Consider the following 18858-nt stretch of genomic DNA (forward strand, 5'->3'; position numbering starts at 1 on the left):
CAAACCATTTTTTCCACATTCAACGCATCCCCATCCCGCATCCAATCGTGCGGACACGTTTATCCTTGACCTGGAACCAGGTTGGACGCCAAATCCTTTCACTTTTGTCCTTTCTGTCGCTTTGTTTTTATTTTAGCGATTCTTGATAAACGCGCACCGGCTGAAGATGGCAGAGATATGAGCGGCAAAAAACAAAACGAGAAACACGAATGGGGATGGGTTGTTTTTCCCCTTGCTTCACCCCACACCCCCTCTCACCGTTCCCTGGCGAAAGCTCGAAATAGGAAATGGATGCTTAAAAATTCATCCATTTTGCCAACAACTTAACTTGCGCTCAGTCCACTTTTCCACGATTGGATACCTTTTTGTTTCGGTTGTTTATTTTTCCTATCGCTACGATGAAAAAGTTATACTAAAACAACCCGAGAAAAACCGACTCGAGGCCCAACTCGGGACGTCCAATTTGCAGTCCAGTGTGGAGCGAAATTCGGTCCCATACGACATTCGCAGGGCATACGGACGCCTTTCGCACATCGGTTCCATGTACGTACGGGAAACAGGGGACACGAAACTTTAAGTATCCGGAGAGTGAGAAAAAAAGAAACCCGACCACCGGGTTTCCCCACCCATGCAAACCGCGCAGCGTCGTATGCTGCATGCTGCGGAAAACGGAAATGGAAACAATTTACAAAGTTATATTAAAAACTTTAACAAGGATCCGACGCCCGTGTAACGGAGCGCCACCGCTCCAAAACCCCATTCCGATACCGGGAGTTTGGTTTCGGGAGAGAGTGGAGATAAAAATTTGTTTCCCAAGCGGACACCCCGGTACGGACGCAGGAAGGAAACGTAAAAATGAATGAATGCTGAATGAGAAATGCGCGGTGTGTCGTTGCCCATTGCTTCATCGGGCCATTGCTGTGTGTCTCTTCTGTAGAAGGACGTTTGCAACGGGTTTTTTTTTTGTTTGTTCGTTCTTCCTTTTCCCTTTTGTCAACCGATTTAGATAACCTTTGGCCTTTTGTCTGTAGTTGCACAATGTGGACTTTCACCGAGTGTCGTACTGAGTATATTATTCATCTGTCGTAGATGTGTTCTGAACTTTTTATCACTCTCTCTTCTAGTAGTTATCGTATTCGTTTGTTTGTTCTCCGGTGTTCTGAAACTCTACAGGGCTCTGTTGATTTGGTTTATAAAGTTATTTTTTTATGTTTTTGATATTTAAAAAAATATACCACACTTAGGAGTTGAGAAGAAAACTAGGTAGAAAACATTTAGTGATTGTTATACACTCGAGAAGTTATTTAAAATAATGCACTTAAGTTCGATAGAATTGTCATTTAGATCATATCAATGTGGTGACCAACGATCGGGATGCTGGGTGTCGTTTACTTCGGCCAGTTCGGCGCGGAAATGGCGGCCGGCCGGACCGGCGGGGGGCCAGCGCGACGAGAGAAAGAGAGAGTAAGGTGGGCAAACGGCAGGGCGCACCTTACTCGCGGGCCTATTGGTTCGCCTGGAACGCCTCCTTGGACTTCATGAAGTACGTGAGGATGTCGATCGGGAGCGGGAATACGATGGTCGAGTTCTTCTCCGCCGAGATCGTGTTCAGCGTCTGGAGGTAGCGTAGCTGCAGGGCGGCCGGTGAGTCACCGATCACTTCCGAAGCTTCGCGCAGGGCTCGCGAGGCCTTCTGCTCACCCTCGGCCGCAATTACCTTGGCACGAGCCTCTCGGGCAGCCTCTGCCTCCGCTGCCATCGCACGCTGCAGCTGCACTGGCAGACGCACGTCCTTGCTGCGTTTCAGTGTTGGAAGGTGTGAAGGAAAGATAGAAGAAAAAGGCGACACACATTGATCAACTCCCGGCCCCAGAGCCCGGGTCCTAGAGGGTCCTAAAGTCCAGGGGCATACTTACATCTCGACGCGCTCGACCTTGATGCCCCACGCCTCGGTCGCCTCGTCCAGCGAAAGCTGCATGCTGCCCGAGATTGTCATCCGCTCGCTGAGGATTTCGTGCAGGTGCCGGGTGCCCATCGTGTTGCGGAGCGTCGTCTGGGCCAGCAGGCGTGTCGAGTGGTGCGCATTCTCGACGTTCGCAATCGACACGGTGGCGTTCGAGACACGGTAGTACACGACGGCATCCACCGACACGGTGACGCTGTCCTTGGTTAGGACCTTTTCGGAAAAGAATAACGCGGGGGCGTGAAACGATAAACACCCGATTAGAATCACCGGAAAGCCGCGATTTGGTTGTTGCATCGTGGGAAAAACCCCTCCCCAGCAGGCAGTTGGATAACCGGAACAGTCGCAACACTTACCTCCTGCGGCGGCACGTCGTACGTTCTCGTACGCAAATCAACACGTGCGTACGCATCGATGCACGGCAGGATGAAGAAGATACCTGCAAGGGACACAAACGAGGCACGGGAAGACAAATTAAACGGTGAATCAATTAGTATGCTAAATACCGCCCAACTTGCCCCGACACGGAACGACACCTTAAGTTAAAGGTTGCACCGCGGGGAACATAAGACGGGTGGAAGGAACCCGCCAAATGGTTCCGGCTAATTTACCTGGTCCTTTAGCGCCTCCTTGCATCAGCCGCCCGAGGCGGAATATGACAGCTCGTTCGTACTCCTGCACGACCTGCGGGAAAAAAACGAAGACACACGTTGTGGTAAAACATGGCGCCGTACTTGTTCTACTTCCACACCCCAGCCCGACGTCAATGATTTAATGGCACCGACATTTCAATGATTGTGTTTTATTTTGTTTCTTCCTTTTCTCGGACGTTTCCGAGGGCTATTTTTCCTAATTGGGACTGCTGTTTACTTTTCTTGAGGTTCGTGACACACGATACGAGGGTAAATGGACAATTAATTGGTGAGAACAACCAAACAACAACCTTTCGGTCGACGGCCGGCGTCTTAAAAGTATGGCCTTTCAAATATAAAGCCTGTCAATTTTGTGGCCCGCGTTCAAAAAGGGAAATGCTACCGCCGTCAGAGAAGTCCAATTAATTTGCACGTCTTCTGCAGGCATCGAAGAAGTTGACTCAGGAAATGAACATCAACATTACGACGAAAGTAAATCAAATCAATTCGATTGATTTATTTCGAAAAGACATTTAAGCTTGTTGCGTAGTTATTGAAACATGAAGGTTCCGATACGCAAAATGAGTTTTTCCGTTGGAGTGAACAATGTTGCATACTTTTTTAAAATCACACGACCTACCTTTCGAAAAATAAAACCTGATAACTAACTAGCTGTCGATAACATACCTATATTTAGTTTACTTATGTACCTTGTATATGCATTTGACTTTAAACAATGTTAAAATTGAGAATTTGAAAGAATTAAAGGATACTATGTTTTTGTCTAGCAGAAATAAATCAAAAAATAAATGGAAACATATAAAAATGTCTAAACCTATGAAATGTTATATCAGTGTATGATTTATTTACAGCGAAAGAATTCAAATCCATAGCAGTGATACACTGTTTTCAGGGCCAATTCGTCGGCATCAAGCTGCTCTTTGTTGGTAGTAGGCAGTGAATTGCACGCGCAAGGTTTTTGTTTGGCATCGTTAGGAACCAGTTTGGGCTTATTAAGTTTAACTTTGCCATTTTCGGTAGCAACATTGACGCGACGAGAAAATGTCGCGTTGTTGTCGCGCCAATGTTGCTACCGATAATGGCAAAGTTAAACTTAACAAACCCAAAGTGCTTCCTAACGAAACCAAACAAAAACCGTGCGCGTGCAATTGACTGCATACTACCAACAAAGAGCAGCTTGATGCCGACGAATTGGCCCTGAAAACAGTGTAAGAGTAAACAACAGTAGAAAAGAATTTGGCCTCTAAATGGTCGATAAATTGTTGAAGTTACCCGCAGACGGAAATAAAAATTTGTTTGCTATTAATTATGTTAATTAAGCATCGAGTTGTGCCAAACTACAAAACCTTTTATAAACAATTAAATACTAATCTAAATGCCTGCTGATAAGTTGAATTAATAAAACTCAACAGGTTCTATAGTTTAAAAACATTGTGCGTAAGCGCCTTGTGCTGTCAAATTCTTATGGTCGTGTGATATATTTTACAATAATCACAGATGCTTTCCAAATTCTAGCCTGTTTTGAATAATTTATACAACAAAAACAGCTCTGAAAGCTATGGAAAGAAGTCTATTGTTCTTGTTCTACCAAATTTCTTCTATGCCCAGACGTACAAAACAATTCATCCCCATTTGTTTCCCAACCCATCGCAAATCATCCATCTCCAGTCAATAAATCTGTTGCACAAACAACCTTCCGGTGGGTTGCTGGGCCCAGTGGGCGCCGAACATTTCCATCAGAAAAGCTGGCAGGCACACTCACACAATGGGAAAACCCAACTTTTTCCATCGAGCATTTTCCCGGGCGGCCCCGACAAAAACCACATTATACGCGCGTGAAGTATCCGCGCTCATAAAGCATTCGCTGTTATCTTCGCCTTCGCTTTCCTTCCTTCCTTCCTTCCTTCCGCTTCCTTTCAGGGAGTACGGGAGACGCGGAGCATTGTGCGCAGCACAGCGGCGTTCCGTTCCGGCCACGCCGGCATTTTCATATATTCACATCGTTCGTCACTTTATTTAAGTTCACACTTCATTTAGTCAGTCTGCCACCAGCCTTTGCCAACGCGAAAAGGTTTTCCGAGCCGCGTGTGGGTATAGAATGGTTGGCAGTTCTCAATTGGGAGCAATTTTGCCTGCTCTGTTCCCGCGTTCGAGGGTTCGGTCGATCGTGCGCGTGATATGAGTGTGTCCCTGTCGGTGTGAAATTAGAGTGTGTGTGTGTGCTCGCCAGGGTGTGAGAGATATGCAAAGCGTGTGGTGTTTTTCGGAGCCCAAAATAAGATCCAAATTTAAATTGTACCCTTCCGCCAGAAGGGCTGGCGGGAAAACTTTCGGGCGGGTCGACCGTTGTCTCCCTCCCCCTTACCTTGAAGCAGACGAGCAGGCTGAACGGCATCGTCAGGACGACGAGCACCCAGGACAGAAATATCAGGATGCGGCCACAGGTCGACGCTTCGCCGTTCGTGTCATCCTCGGCTAGAAAAGAGCACAGGGAAAGCGTTAGTCGGGGCTGGCTGGATCGCGTCCTCCTGTAGGTTGTGGGCTTTTTCGAGGGTTCTTAGTGGTGATGCAAAAACGGGGCCGATGCAAAGAAAGAGTTTAAGAAATGGCATAAAAAGCATAAGAAACCATCGTCGATCGGGGGCCGGCGGTCGGGGCCGTGGTTGGGTGGCAAAGTGAAAAACTTTTATTAGATTTTCCGCCACGTTCGCCAAGGGCTTCGGTCGGGCCGCACTGCTAGAAGTTCCTGAGTACCCTTTCCGCCCGGGTTGGCTGGGCCAGTTCGAGCTCGAGAACGACAAGTTTTTCGTCGCTCAGCTATTCCAGCCGGGTAATTGCTAAGAAGTGATGGCTCGCACCCGATCTTTACGACTCTACGCAGGCGAGCTCTTGTGGGACAAGTGTTTTACATTAGATTACGCCAGGCGTAACATGTTGCGCAAAATGACAATCAGTATAAAAAGGGGTTTTCTAGATTGCGTTGTAGAGATGACTCATATTTACATGTGCACGGATAAGATTTATTACGCTTCTTACATTTCTAATGTGCAATCGTACTTATCCACAAAAGCTTCCATTCCTAAAGTAAATTTTTATCTAGAAACTCACTTGTTATTGTTATATACTGTAATTATCTATTCATTTTTCAATTCATATTGATTGAACAATTTATTTACAACCAAAAAAACACTCATATTTATTATTCCATTTTCAGCGCAGCCCAAAAAACAAGTAATCGCTTTCCGAATTCTAAGTGAACCTTAATTAATTCCAACGATTTCCCAGAACCTCGTGCAGGCGCATTTTAGGCAAACACTGTTTTTTCCTTTTTTCCTCGCGAGTCAATTACCATCACCAAATTGGTCTCGCTCCGAGTAACGCTCCCAAAGCCAGCCGAAACCGCTTGGCATAAAATTTAATTAGTAATTAAATAGCTTTCAAAAACACGAGCAGGCAGGCAGGTCCATCCATTCGGGAGCATTGCTTGACTGGCAATTGCTGGTTAAATGGATTTTTATGCTGCCGCCAGTTTACCAACTGTCGCTAGGAAAACTTTCAACCGAAATGCGTTTCCAATTAATGTGGATGCCGTGTTGTAGGGTTGGTTAGCTTTCGGTGAGAAGTGCAAACGAAAATGTGACCATCGATGGTAACAACCAGCCTCACTTGATCGTTTTGCAAAAGCCATAATTCTCTGCTCCACGAAACCTTTTATTCTTTTCACACTTTGCGGAAGTAAATCAACCGACTTAGGGTTTGATATTCCATTTTCTAATCCATTTTGTGTTTGACTAGGCTGTAAAAAGTTTCCTTCTATCGCTGTTGTTGCGAGAGTAAAAGTAAATTTATGTTCATACCTTTTTTTCCTCCCTCTTGCCTTTAGGCTATTTTTATCTCTCTCTATCTACTCACACTTTTTCCAATGTTTTCCTGCCTCTTAACTGTCAACCGATAGAACAACAAAACATCGTTTGTTTGGACAGACACAGCAGTTATACTACAGCGTTTGCTAGCGCCGATGCGCGCAGGCAAACTTCTGCAAACGGCTTTTCCGCCCCCACCTCCCCGGTTTCCCGACCGAGGCCGAAACATAACCATTTCGACGTTAATGTCCAAAACGTAGAAAAGCTGCCAAAAAGATAAACAGAAATTAATTTCCAAAGTAAACCAAAGTTTGTCGCGTTCCACAAAGCGACACTCAGGTTGTGGTACGGGGTTCGCAGAGGTGGGAGGTGTTCGGGTAGGTTTAGACACCCCTCCCACCCTCCCCCTTCACACTCTCGCAAAGGCTATTCGCAATTGATGGCCAAAGCAAACAGTATCGACCGTTTGTCATCGCGAAGATTGCGATACGGTTTGCTACGTAAATGAATTTTCGAGATTAACGCGACAAACCGCAAACGGGAAAGCCAGAAGAAGAGACACAATTCAAATCTACCGAGAGACACAAAAGGGCGCACTTCAAAGCGGCCGCCTTGTTTAGTCAAGGTTAGGCCGAACGGACGAAGATGAAATGCTAAAAATGAAATGTCCTTAGATTCCGGCGCGCCAAAGCTCCCGCCCAAAACCGTTACGTTCCGTTCCGTTTTATAGCGAACATAGTCCCGATGAGAGGAAAAATATTTCATCCAAAAGCCAAATGAAATACGGGGTTTGTGTTTCTTTTTTTTCCCTCGTGTTTGTCTTTTTACGTATTTCATCCCTATCTGCCATCGTGCACGAATCGAGGCACATTTTTTCACGAATCGTTTGGTCCAAGGATTCAAACATTGTGCGGAAAGCCAACGGTATCATCTCTGGCCGCTCCCCGTCGTCCTCTGCCACCCGGCTCTATCCGGGGAGAATGAGATTATGCCGTAAATTTTCATAAAATTCACATAATTGAGCCTGGTGGCGAATGGCGCCCTAATGGTGCATCGACTTGACTAAATTGTTCCGTCGAAAAGACGGAATAGGTCGGGCTCATAACCACAAGTTTATTTGATAATGTTTGGCCCTCGCTTCGGTACAGCTTTAAAAGCTGCAATTAACTTACGGCACGAGCCATTTACAACCGGCTCTGGGTACCTTGGGGAGTTTTGACTATTAAATAACAGGGTTTATTGACAATTGTTCGGCAGTACGGCGCACCTTGACTGCTTCCTGGCACCATAAACATTTTAAACCATCGACAACAGACTTGACAAAATTGAACGTTTCGTTCCAGCGGATAGGAATATTATACTTTTCAACCCTCGGCTGTCCTTTTGCAATAAAAAATACTCAAACTTACGAATGTAGGATTAGTTATCTGAAAAAGCAAACCAATTGGTAACAATTATGATTTATTTTGGAAAAAAAAGTATTGTAGATAATAAATTTAAATTTATTTTAACTTTTCTTTTTTATTATTTAGCATTCAGATTTAACTGTCAATAGAGTAAATTTAGATTCGGTTTCTTTATATGACATTTTTTTTTATTATTGCAACAATAACTACCAATTAGAGGAATAATGTTCTGAAATCGAATACTAATCAATGTAAATTCAATAGTCCGTAAAATACAAAACAAATTTATAAAAATTGTTTTAGTTAAATGCGTTGCAATTTCAACTTCAACATAGAGCTTCATCTTTATTAGAGATCCGAAAGAAAACTTGGTGCTTCAAAGACACTTAGAATTTGGAAGAAAAGGTGACACACTTAAAACGAAATGATATCGCGCCGATATCAGAGATCAATGTTAAACGCTCGTTAGCACACAATATGAGTAAATCAATATAAATATAATTTTGAAAAAGGTATCTAACACTCAAACGTTTCTCATCGGCATCGGTTCAACCGGTTCAAAACCGTTTGCTGATGAAACCCGTTCGACGTCTACAAATTATAACTGAACTATATTTCTACTGTCATGCAACTATTGCCATGGAAATCAGAAATTGAAAATCAGGACAATACTCGATGTAATATGCACGGGAAAATGGACAAATTGGTTCCATCGTGGAGCGGTACGAGCGGTGACTCAGTGGTTCGACGAACCGGCCACTTCACCCTGAGCAACAATTGAGCAAACATATTTTCCTCCGTGACACCGCAAATTAAAGGAGGAAAGAAACCTTCACATTGTAGTTGACATGCACGAGCTACGAGATCAATTATTCGTGAGTATATTCGGAAACTACGGTGGTGCTGACATATGGCGCAATCGCCCTCCGCAGGGGCGACACAAAATGCTTGGGAAGAGGGGTGGGGGGGGGGGGGGCTTAAAACGGGGAGCAAAACACTTAGGGACGGAACGGTTATGCAGGGGACATATCGAAGAAGAAACGAGAACGAGAAGAGTGGATGTAATCAAACGCTATGGGTAAACGTGTCTACTAGAAACTTCGATTAGAAAAGACTTCTACGTACTTCCTGTGGGTTTGCATTGTTTGGGTTTTGGTTTTGGTTTTGTTTTTTTTTTTTTTTTGTACAGTGCAGTTGGTCGATTTTCAAGGGCGTACAATTTGACGTGGCCAATCGATAGACGCGCCTCTCCCCGGGGTCGATTGGACGGACGGACGGACGGACGGATGCGGACGAGTGTTTGGCCGTGTGTAATTGATGGTCGCGTGATGTGATGATGGAGTTGGATTAATGTCATACAGTATCATTTAGTTAAACCGATCCATGCAGAAACACACACACACACACAGACAGACACCACACAATATAAGGGCACAGCGCGAGACAAAGAATATCCAACGACCACGTTGCATGTGAACGGCGAACGGGAGCGGGAGATATGGAGAGAGAGAGAGAGAAATAGAGAGAGAGAAAGAAAGAAGAAAGAATGGAAGAAAGTTGGAAAATCGGAAAATTTGTACCACACATTGTGATCGATCGTCCTGCCGTCCGACACTCTACCACACTACACGCCGCCACTACACCTCTCCTTCTCTCTACCGGAGCCGGGGGAGCCCTCCTGACCGAACCACTCCGCCGACGGCTGTCACCACTTACCGTAGAGCAACAGTGTGTTTTTCATTTTAACATCTAAAAAACAAAAACGGTATGCAGAACATGGAAAGATGAGTTAGTCTTTATTGCTGAATTTGGTTGATCGTAATTTAGACGCAAGGTTCGAATAGGATGATTACGCAGCGGATTATCAGATGGTTGGCTTACTCGCCTTGGTTGGGTTCGAGCGAGGGTGAGGGAATCAGATTTGGAAACGATGAAAATGATTTGGAAATGATGGAAATCCGATGTTTTAGCACTGGAGTGTAGATGATAGATTGAGTTTTTGTGTTTGAGTGTCGGCCTCAAGGTGGAACAAAAACATGGAAAATAATAGAAAAATGTAGAAGGATGGAATTTTTCGGTCCGTTTGATGCTAGAGACTCCAATAAACGTTGACAAAACTCAGAACCATCATCAAAGCATAGGACTGAAACATGGAATGTCTGGTTTACATATTTTCCAAAGAAAACAAATGACTTACAAAAACCGCACCGCAAGAGCAAAGTAGCTTAATATTAATATCCCATCGGTTATGTATCCCAGCTGATTATGATTCTGATTTAATCATATCACGCGCCATCTTTAAGCTTGTTAAATGGAGCAGATTTCTTGCGAGTTTTCTTCAGATCTCCGACAGAAGGCATATTTCCTTCGAATACCAAACCGCGAAATGCTTCCAATCGTTGTATTCCATTAGCTGCGGGCGGCTTAGAATATTCCAAAAACCCCCCGAAATCGCGAAGTCTCCCGCGGAAACATCCCTCCAAGCATGTACCGTACAAATTCCCTCCTTTTTTGCTGAGACATTAAAGGAAAATCCTCCGGGCGAAACAAAAGTCAGATACCGCTAGATTTTCCGCTTCTCCCACGCGCACATCGGTTGTCAACGAGCACATCGGAGCGAATGTTCGTTTGAGGCTAACACAATATGGCCTGCTTCGTTTCACCACCAAAGTTCCCGGAACACTTTCCCCATTCCCCACGCTTCCGCACCGTGTTCGCCGCTCTTTACTACCTTTTTGTGTGAAACCGCAAATATACTTCATGCCAACATTCTCTGTTGAGTTTCCGTTTTCATCGCCACGCGGAAACCTGGCTGGGGCAATGTTCGCGAGCAGAAAATTATGATGCACTTTTTCCCTACCACAACGAAGCCCCTTTTCACCCCGTTTATTGTCCCAAGACAGGACGGTGCAATGTGCAATCGTTGAGCGTTGTGTTTATTTGGCTTATTTATTTGCGCCAGGCAAGCCGACTAGCTTGCCAGCATAAGACTTTGTGCCATTCGATCGGGCTCTTTGTTGGGAGAGAAAACTTTCCACCGAGCAGCACCGGTGCAGGGCGGAGACACAGATTTGTTTGCTGCAAAACTGCAAATGGATCCATTTCGTGTCGGTTTGGACTGCCACATAAAATGTGTACCGAGTGCTGCATTTCATGAGAGGTTTCCTGAGAGTGTGTACTCTTTGTTCTGAACTCTATATTTTCGAGAGGTTTTTTTATAAGGGAGTTCTTTATTCTTTTCCTCTAAAGAAAACACAAGTACTCTACTTTGACCTGCTTTTTTCTTGGAAAAATCCGTCTGCAAAACCCTTTCGCTCGGATAAATCATAACCCACAATTCTTTCTCCTTTCCCCAAAAAAAAAGCGATTTCTTAGACGTGTTTTACATTCCAGTGAAAATATTTCGCTTCACACAAATTTGGAGCACAATCCGTGGCAACTAAGAAGACGTCATCCTTTTCCCGATTTTGCCACCCTCCATACATATTGCTTACACCCGGGACACAAAAGACCACCACCTTTTGTTGCCGGAAATGAGCTTCATTCAAACGGATACATACATTCGTTCGCATAACGAGCATTGCCATCGATTGGAATGGTACCATCATGTGCACTATTATCATGTCGTTGGCAACCCACAGAAAACTTATCCTTGTCTGTGTGTGTGTGTGTAGGGGTGTGCGACAAAGTACTCGAGAGTAAAACGGAACGAAGCGAAACGTAGGTAAATAAATTGCATTGCATATTTACAAAAGGATGCTTTTGCGAGGCGAACGCCAAGGAATCCCATCGCCGAAGAGCATGCGGGAGAAGAAATAAACTTGGCTGAGTACATGGAGTAAGCTTCTGCAGGCAAAACCTCGACGAGAAAAACCATCCCTTTCCGAGGGTGGCCACTCCATGGTTCACTGCCAAAGAAAAAGTCCTTCGCCTTCGGTGTGTGTATCATTTTTCGTCAGCTGTGGACGCTTCTCGGAATTCCGCCGTACACGCACGTGGCACAACAAAGGACCCGATGGGTCGGGAAAATGCGACGAACGGATCTTCCGAGCCACCCCATTTTCCATCTACCAAATCCAAACAAATGCGAAAGGACACACGCGTTGCGACACTGCGATATATTTTGTAGGTTTTTGTTGTTACTTTTCCCTCTTTTTCGCCGCTTTTCGGTGACCCCGTACGTCGCCCCATTTTCCTCCGTTCTTGGGAAATATCCTTCTACGAATTCACCACCACAGCTCGCTCCCGGCCACTTTTCGCTTCCCATATGCAAATTGAAACGCGTAAATCCAGGCGAAAATGTACCACAGAAACCGACAATCCTTTGGGGCCGGGCAAAGCTGATTTCCCAGAACGCTTTCGTCGGGCAGATATTTCAAATGAAAACGATCTGCACGACACGCCGTTGGGTGAAATGTTGATTCGTTTCACTTTTCACAGCAATCTTCCTTTTTATCGTCACTGCGATTAGATGGATAAATTGTGGAATTCGTATTTCAAGTTTACATATTTATTTAAGCAAAGCAATCAAAACGATTGAGGATTATTTTCGGCCCCCCCTTTTTTTGATGGAAAACGAAACGCACTTGAGGTAAATTTCATCACTTGCATTTTGATACACGTCACTACACGGAATGCATCAAAAATAGTTCTAGCCACTTTCGAAACTGTTTGGTTTATCCTTCTTATTTCAAAAACACTCCCATACGAAGCAGTCAAACTGGAACGCAACCGAGCGAACCTTGCAAAAGTGTCGTTAAAACTGAACCGTATCGAACATCTTTCGATTCATCGAACCAGGCCTCTCCGACGGTAGAGACAGATCGCACACTTTTCATACATTTTTTCCGGGCCCAAAACATAAATGGTGTTCCGTGTGTGCGCGTGCGATCTGGTTCGCGTTCCGATCGGAACGGTCCCAGCCCGGATGGTTGGCCATTTATCAAACGTATCCTGGTAAATTAATGGATTCCGGAGCGAACTAGGTAAAATTGTCCATTTTCCCAAAAACCGGACTCCATCCGAGGCAAGTTGGAACCCCTTCCGAGGAAAGGATTGTTTTCACAACCTTCTCAACCTAAAATTCCTAAAATTGCCCGAAGGTTGATGTTGCTTTTGGGGTATCTGCCTGACTTCAGCCATACCCGTTTTTGGCCTTTTTTGATGCACATGACGGAGCCTATTTCCATTGCTGTACACCATCAATAAAGGACCCTCGTGCGTGCCTTTGGGAGGGTAGAAAAAAGAAGGCTCACACGCACTACGCAGGGGTTTGATATAGGGCCACCCATAGAGAGCAGTTGCTGTTTTTCCCACCGCCTCAAAGTTCCATCGCACACACCTACGTCCACCCGTGCCCTTTTGCCATACTCTTCCCAGGCGTAATGATGATTGTGGTTTGACATTTTCGAAAACCGAGTCGGCCCACTGTGCTACTGATTACGCAAATGAAGACGCAATTAAAACGATATTACCCACCGAGATGGTCGTCACACCGTAACGGCCCAGCCCTTGCGGTTAAGGCCGGGCCTTCGGCGCACGAAATCATCGGAAACGATGTCTTAACGTTTGGCAGGATTATTCAGAATCTACCCGAGGCACATGGACGTTTCGGTAGACTCCTGCCGGCCAGAAGACAAAACGTCAGGCCAAACCTCTTCAACCCTCCTCCTGCTCCACCAGGCACGAGGGTCACCGAACGTAATGCCGATGAGCGAAATTAATAGGATTCACAAAATCACCGTCCAAGGACAATTCTCGTGGGAGATTTGCCGAGAAGTGCCGGTACGGTGCCCGCATTCTGAGCCCGCACCGAGAGCGATATCTTCCTAATTGGATCCTTCAGGAGACGCGGGTACCAACGGAAATCCGAGTAACGGGTAACACTTTCGGCGATGGCGCTAGATCGACACGGCGCGATAATGGAGAGCATTAAGGTTTGCGGACCACCGTCCTGGAATCGGGTCGTGTGAAACGGAATGTTCTTGAATGATAAATGAAATGTGATTGTACGTAAGCGGTGCCATTTCCTGAAGAGACGCTGATAAAGAGCACGCGTGAGGCATTATCGTTGACCGAACTGCCACCGCGGTGCTTTTGCATACAAATACGAAATTATGTACACAATACAGCCAGAATTTTCGAAATTAGGAATTTGGAATGATTTCTTTAGGAAACAATTTAGAAATCATGTACAAGTTAAACCATCGTTCACTACCATTTTATAAATAATACCAACTTACAATGCACAAACTAAAAATATTTTTTTTTATTTCTACAAGAAAGCTGAAAATGGAAACTCTGCATTGAAAATAATTTATTTTTATCAAATTTATTTATCAAATGAGTTTCAAATGGAAAAGCAAATGTAGTGCATTTCATGTTAGTAATTTATATGCTCAACAAAGTTAATTTACGTTTACTTAAAATTATCCTCTTTAATCTAAATGTAATGAGATAAATTAATAATTTTTCCTTAAAAGCCTATATGTACTACAGATGGTTTTAAAATAAGGATAAAAGGATTTTAAAATTGCCTCATTCCAACACTTCCAAGTTTCGTTTTCATGCTTGTCCAACCATTTGAGTAAGAAACAGCTTCAATCTATGAGTTCCGACTCCCCGAATATTTCATTTAAAAGTTTTCGTAAATTTTCGATTAGTAAGAGTACAAATAAATGTTGAAACGGGAAGAGCCTCGTTTGTGTTAAAAGCCTACAAGGGAAGAAATAACGTTATTTTTTGGATACTTTACCAATTGGTTTGCCTCTCAATGTTTTCCCCTTTCTAGACACTTCCAACTCCAATCTCTAAAACCAATTGCGAACTGTCCTAACTGAAATTTTGAAGAGTTGCAAGACTCTTATCTATCATTCAGGTTAAAAACTGATACGACTACATTCAAGCCGTTGCTACGCATGGAATTATCAAAAGTTAATTGGCTGCGGTAATGCGCAGGTTTACGATAGAGTTATGGGTTTTCTTCGTTCCACTCTATCTGATTAAACGGACATGAAAAGTGGCTTACGAAACCATTAGGCTTGGTCCTCGCTGACGACTCGTTAAACAAGTATGCGTGCACTTTCTCCCCCGTTGTTTTGAGTTATAATGGTAGTGAATGATAAACCATAATGGCACCTAATCATTACCCGTTGCCTCTTTCGCGGCGCTAAGGTTGGCTAAAAATATCGATAAAAACAATGTCCATGGCATGTAAGAAGCACTCTTTTACATCGCCCCGTTGTAATGCTCGACTTAGACCGTGTGATTGTAGTTACACGCCAAAGAACGCTGGCAGGGGCCGGTCATCGAAGCTCGGAGGACTAGGAAAAACAGCAATTAATTTACTGTCGCCAGCAAGTCGCACGGTATATCTAGTCTGACCTTCCACTTTCCCTCGGTCGAGAACTCCAGCAGCAACGTCCTAGACCGGTGTCCTAGTACTTTGCCACAACGCCATTCCCAACCAATCAACTGTGAAAAGCTTTGGAGTGGGGGATAGCGAATGCGAACGCTCAATAAATGACGTATAACGAGCACCGATGGTTATCATGATCGTACATATTCATTGGCACGGCACGAATGGCTCGAGCCAACCGTGGCCTACTGTGCGTACAAAAAAAAAACAGGGGACGCGGTTTGCTTCGAGAGCGTCACCGAACCGGAACAACCCCCAACAAAGAGCCGGAATCTGCCGGCAAATGTCACCGAGGAAAGTATCACAATGTCCTCGAGCCGGAATCGCCTTCACCCCGGTTTGCCTGATTATGGGAGTGATCCATCAAACCGGAACACTTTCGAAGCTCGCAAACACACACACACACACACATAGACCCCTTGTACGCGAACCGTACAATTGATGCGAACTTTCCCATTCATCATTCAGCAAAGCTGTAGAGCTTCGTTTCCGGTTTCTTTCGGTGCGAAATTCCTCCGTCCGCTCAAGCGAACAGGGAGGGGGTCTCATTTTTCTCTAAGCCCATTTCACGTCACAAACCAACACCACCACGACGAGAGAAACCGTGCTCGTGACGGCAGCCGATAAATCTCCTGTCTGCTGATGAGGAAAATTTAAAATTTTGACAATGTAATTGGTGAAAGTTTGGTGATTTATGTGCCGTAAGCAGCGAGGAAACCATTGCCATGCGTCGGTTCGCTGTTTCTGACGTTGCCTTGGGTTTGTGGGATCTCATCTATCAGACACAAAAATGGCAACCGTATTATTAGAAACGCTACGCCAGCATAGAAAGCGAGAATATTACTATTTCTATTCCGTTTTACAGCCCGTCAATGTCAATGGAGACGCCTGGTCGTTGATGGCTCCGAACTGAAGGACTGCGTCACTGCGCACAGTTTTCCAATAGTTCCCGCAAGCAAAGGCTCGGTTGACTTTCGAACCTTCCCACCGTAGCCCGAAAAACGCACACGCTCGAAGTTGGCAAATTGGGGGTAATTAAGGAGATTCGAATTAATTACGGACCGGCTCGCAAACCTCGCCCGTGGTCGTCCATCGTGCTGGACTGCACTAAGATGTGGAAACTCGTTGGTCCAGCCCCGTTGGAACGTTTCCTGATGAAGACAAAACGGAACCGGTTGCAAGTTCCTCGTGCCCGCTTTTCTTCCCACCCAATTCCTCATTCCTGTCAACCGCGGCGGTACCCCGAAGCCTGGTGGGAATAATTTAATTAAAGCATGCCCGTCTGCACTGGCATGGGGAGTTAATGTTGGGATACTTTTTAGCACAACATTGCTGCACCGCACTCCGTTCCGTTAGGCACCGTTACTTAGGGCTGACAAAGTACGCTTTCTTTGGTGGGTTTAATTTAACAAAATTTATCAAACTCCATCACGCTAGGGAGTGACGTGTAGCGTGCGATTAATTTTCCACCGTTGGATGCTCCAACCTAGGAGGCACGTCAGCTCGGTTAGCCGTCAACGTGAAGATGAGGTTTTTGAGCCGCGCACTGATTAAACGAGATGAAACCATAAAAATGAACAGGAAAGCAACGTCATCATTTTAATGAGCAGAAAAATATTGATTTTTGTATATTGTTGAGGCTTCAAGGTGCCTTCGTAATAATTTTTATGAGTTTCACATAAAACTTCAATCGAGTTAAAGAATGTCCCATAATAATTGTAAAAACTCTTAAAAAGAATCTCTTTTTCCTACATCCTTCTAAAAACATAAATTCAATGCAAGAAAATCACAAAATGTTGCTATCCAAAACTGAATCGGAAAGCAAAATTCAATTTGAATTCCATTTCTAACCTTTGACAAATCCCGAACCAAGAGAAAATGGTATTCGTTTCCCATTGAAAATTTCCCGCACTGACACGAGCTTCGCCGAGCTCTCAGCGGATACAGAGGGTATACAGAAAAAGATGAAAACCTGTCACGTTTTCCATTATCTGCCATTGTGGCCTTCACGTTTTTCATCTCTCTCTCTCTCTTCCTCTGCCAAGTACAATGGGGAAAAAATCCAATACCAACCGGCACTGCAAAACCTCGGGACGAAGAGGAAATGATGCCGGGATTTCTGTTCTTTTTTTCTATCAATGTTCGCTGCCACGGAGAGGATTTTCTCTTCAGAGCAGCTTTCCGTGGCAAATGCCTACTGTCCAGATGGAACCGCGAGGCTCCTGTTGATAGGCAACGCAATAAAGGTGATGTGGAAGCTGAAGGAAAAAAAGCGGTTCGTTCGGGAGGAAAACAGGCTTTTTTATCAATCCCAAATCGTGTACGAGAAGAATTAGTACAGCGATACCTAGCGCAAATAACGTGACACTGGAAGCATCCACCGGATTGTACACACTGTCACATCCATTACGATCACCTTGACAACTGCGTCAGTCCAAACACAGAGGCGCACAAGAGCTGGCGCAATGGACATCCCGGGTTGGGAAAGCCTAGCCCTCCCTCTCGTGACGCACTCAAACCTCCACCCCCTGCCAGAGCCTCATGTCACCAAAATTTATTTCCTCCGACAAGCTCCAGTGACCCGGCTTGACCAGTGAAAAACTCCGAAACCAGGGAGTCATTATGGCCGCCGTTGGACGAAGTGATTTCCACCGACCGCAAATGATTGGATTTTACGGTGCCGATGCTAATAAATTGCCTCCCTTCCGCCTGACCTGGTCCGGCTTTTAATTGAATTGAACGATAACGGCAATGCGCGTGTCGAAGCACCGAATGTGGCTTTACCGCAGTTTCCACCACCACCAACCCGAGTTTCTCACCCGGGACCAACACACCCTCTGAAGTGTGTTCGATTTTGGTGGAGTAAAATAATGTTCGCCCATGCTTAGCGTGGCTTTTCCGCCTCGCCCTACGCTTTTCCCTCTCCCAAACGGCGATGGTGACGATTTATTTGAAAATTTTATTTCCCTTCGGTTAAATTGAAGAAACCATAAATTCTAGCACCATTTCGTTGCTTCACAGCTAATTTTCGGATCGTTCTGGCGAAAGTAGCGGTCTGCCGGGAGCTGCAATCGCAAAACGAATCTTTATCTTCGAACGCAAACCACTCCACAGATTACCGCTTTGCATTCGGGGCTTTACCCGCAAGTATCATCGACGGTGGGATTAAATTATCTGCCCGTTTACTGCCACTCTTCGGCCGCTGATAAACGTTATCGTTTGTGACGTGAGTTTTACAGCGATGCAATGAGAGAGAGAAACAAACAAACCCACTGTACCGTTTTCTGTATCGGCTGCAAGCAGCTTGAAGCAGTTTTGCAACGAAAAATCAAGATTAAAATAATAAAATAACAATCACATAAATGTTGGTTGTTAGTTTGGTAATAGTGTTTACAAATACTTGTTTGACGTAGAGAAAACATTTAGTCGTTAAGGATAAATTAAAGTTTCAATCGTTTAAATAGCTTTTAATACCCTTATTAGATGATGACATGTTTGCCCAGACTTTTACTGTCAAATCGCGTTTGACAGAAATATTCTTTCCTCAAAAACTGAA

The 18858-nt window shown here is 44.8% G+C and overlaps 1 protein-coding gene across 1 annotated transcript in view; it reads right to left on the reverse strand.

The window, feature by feature from the left end:
- Positions 1 to 1504: 1504 nt before the first annotated feature.
- LOC131264955 (band 7 protein AGAP004871) overlaps positions 1505 to 18858 on the reverse strand; it is a 55594-nt gene continuing 38240 nt past the window's right edge. Inside the window, exons 3-7 of the mRNA XM_058267217.1 lie at positions 4982 to 5091; positions 2575 to 2647; positions 2320 to 2402; positions 1917 to 2176; positions 1505 to 1796 (exon numbers count right to left, since the gene is read on the reverse strand). Coding sequence (XP_058123200.1) covers positions 1505 to 1796; positions 1917 to 2176; positions 2320 to 2402; positions 2575 to 2647; positions 4982 to 5091 — 818 coding nt within the window. The remainder of the gene's footprint in view (positions 1797 to 1916; positions 2177 to 2319; positions 2403 to 2574; positions 2648 to 4981; positions 5092 to 18858) is intronic.

Source organism: Anopheles coustani, chromosome 2, assembly GCF_943734705.1.
Source record: "Anopheles coustani chromosome 2, idAnoCousDA_361_x.2, whole genome shotgun sequence".
NCBI classification, from domain to species: domain Eukaryota; kingdom Metazoa; phylum Arthropoda; class Insecta; order Diptera; family Culicidae; genus Anopheles; species Anopheles coustani.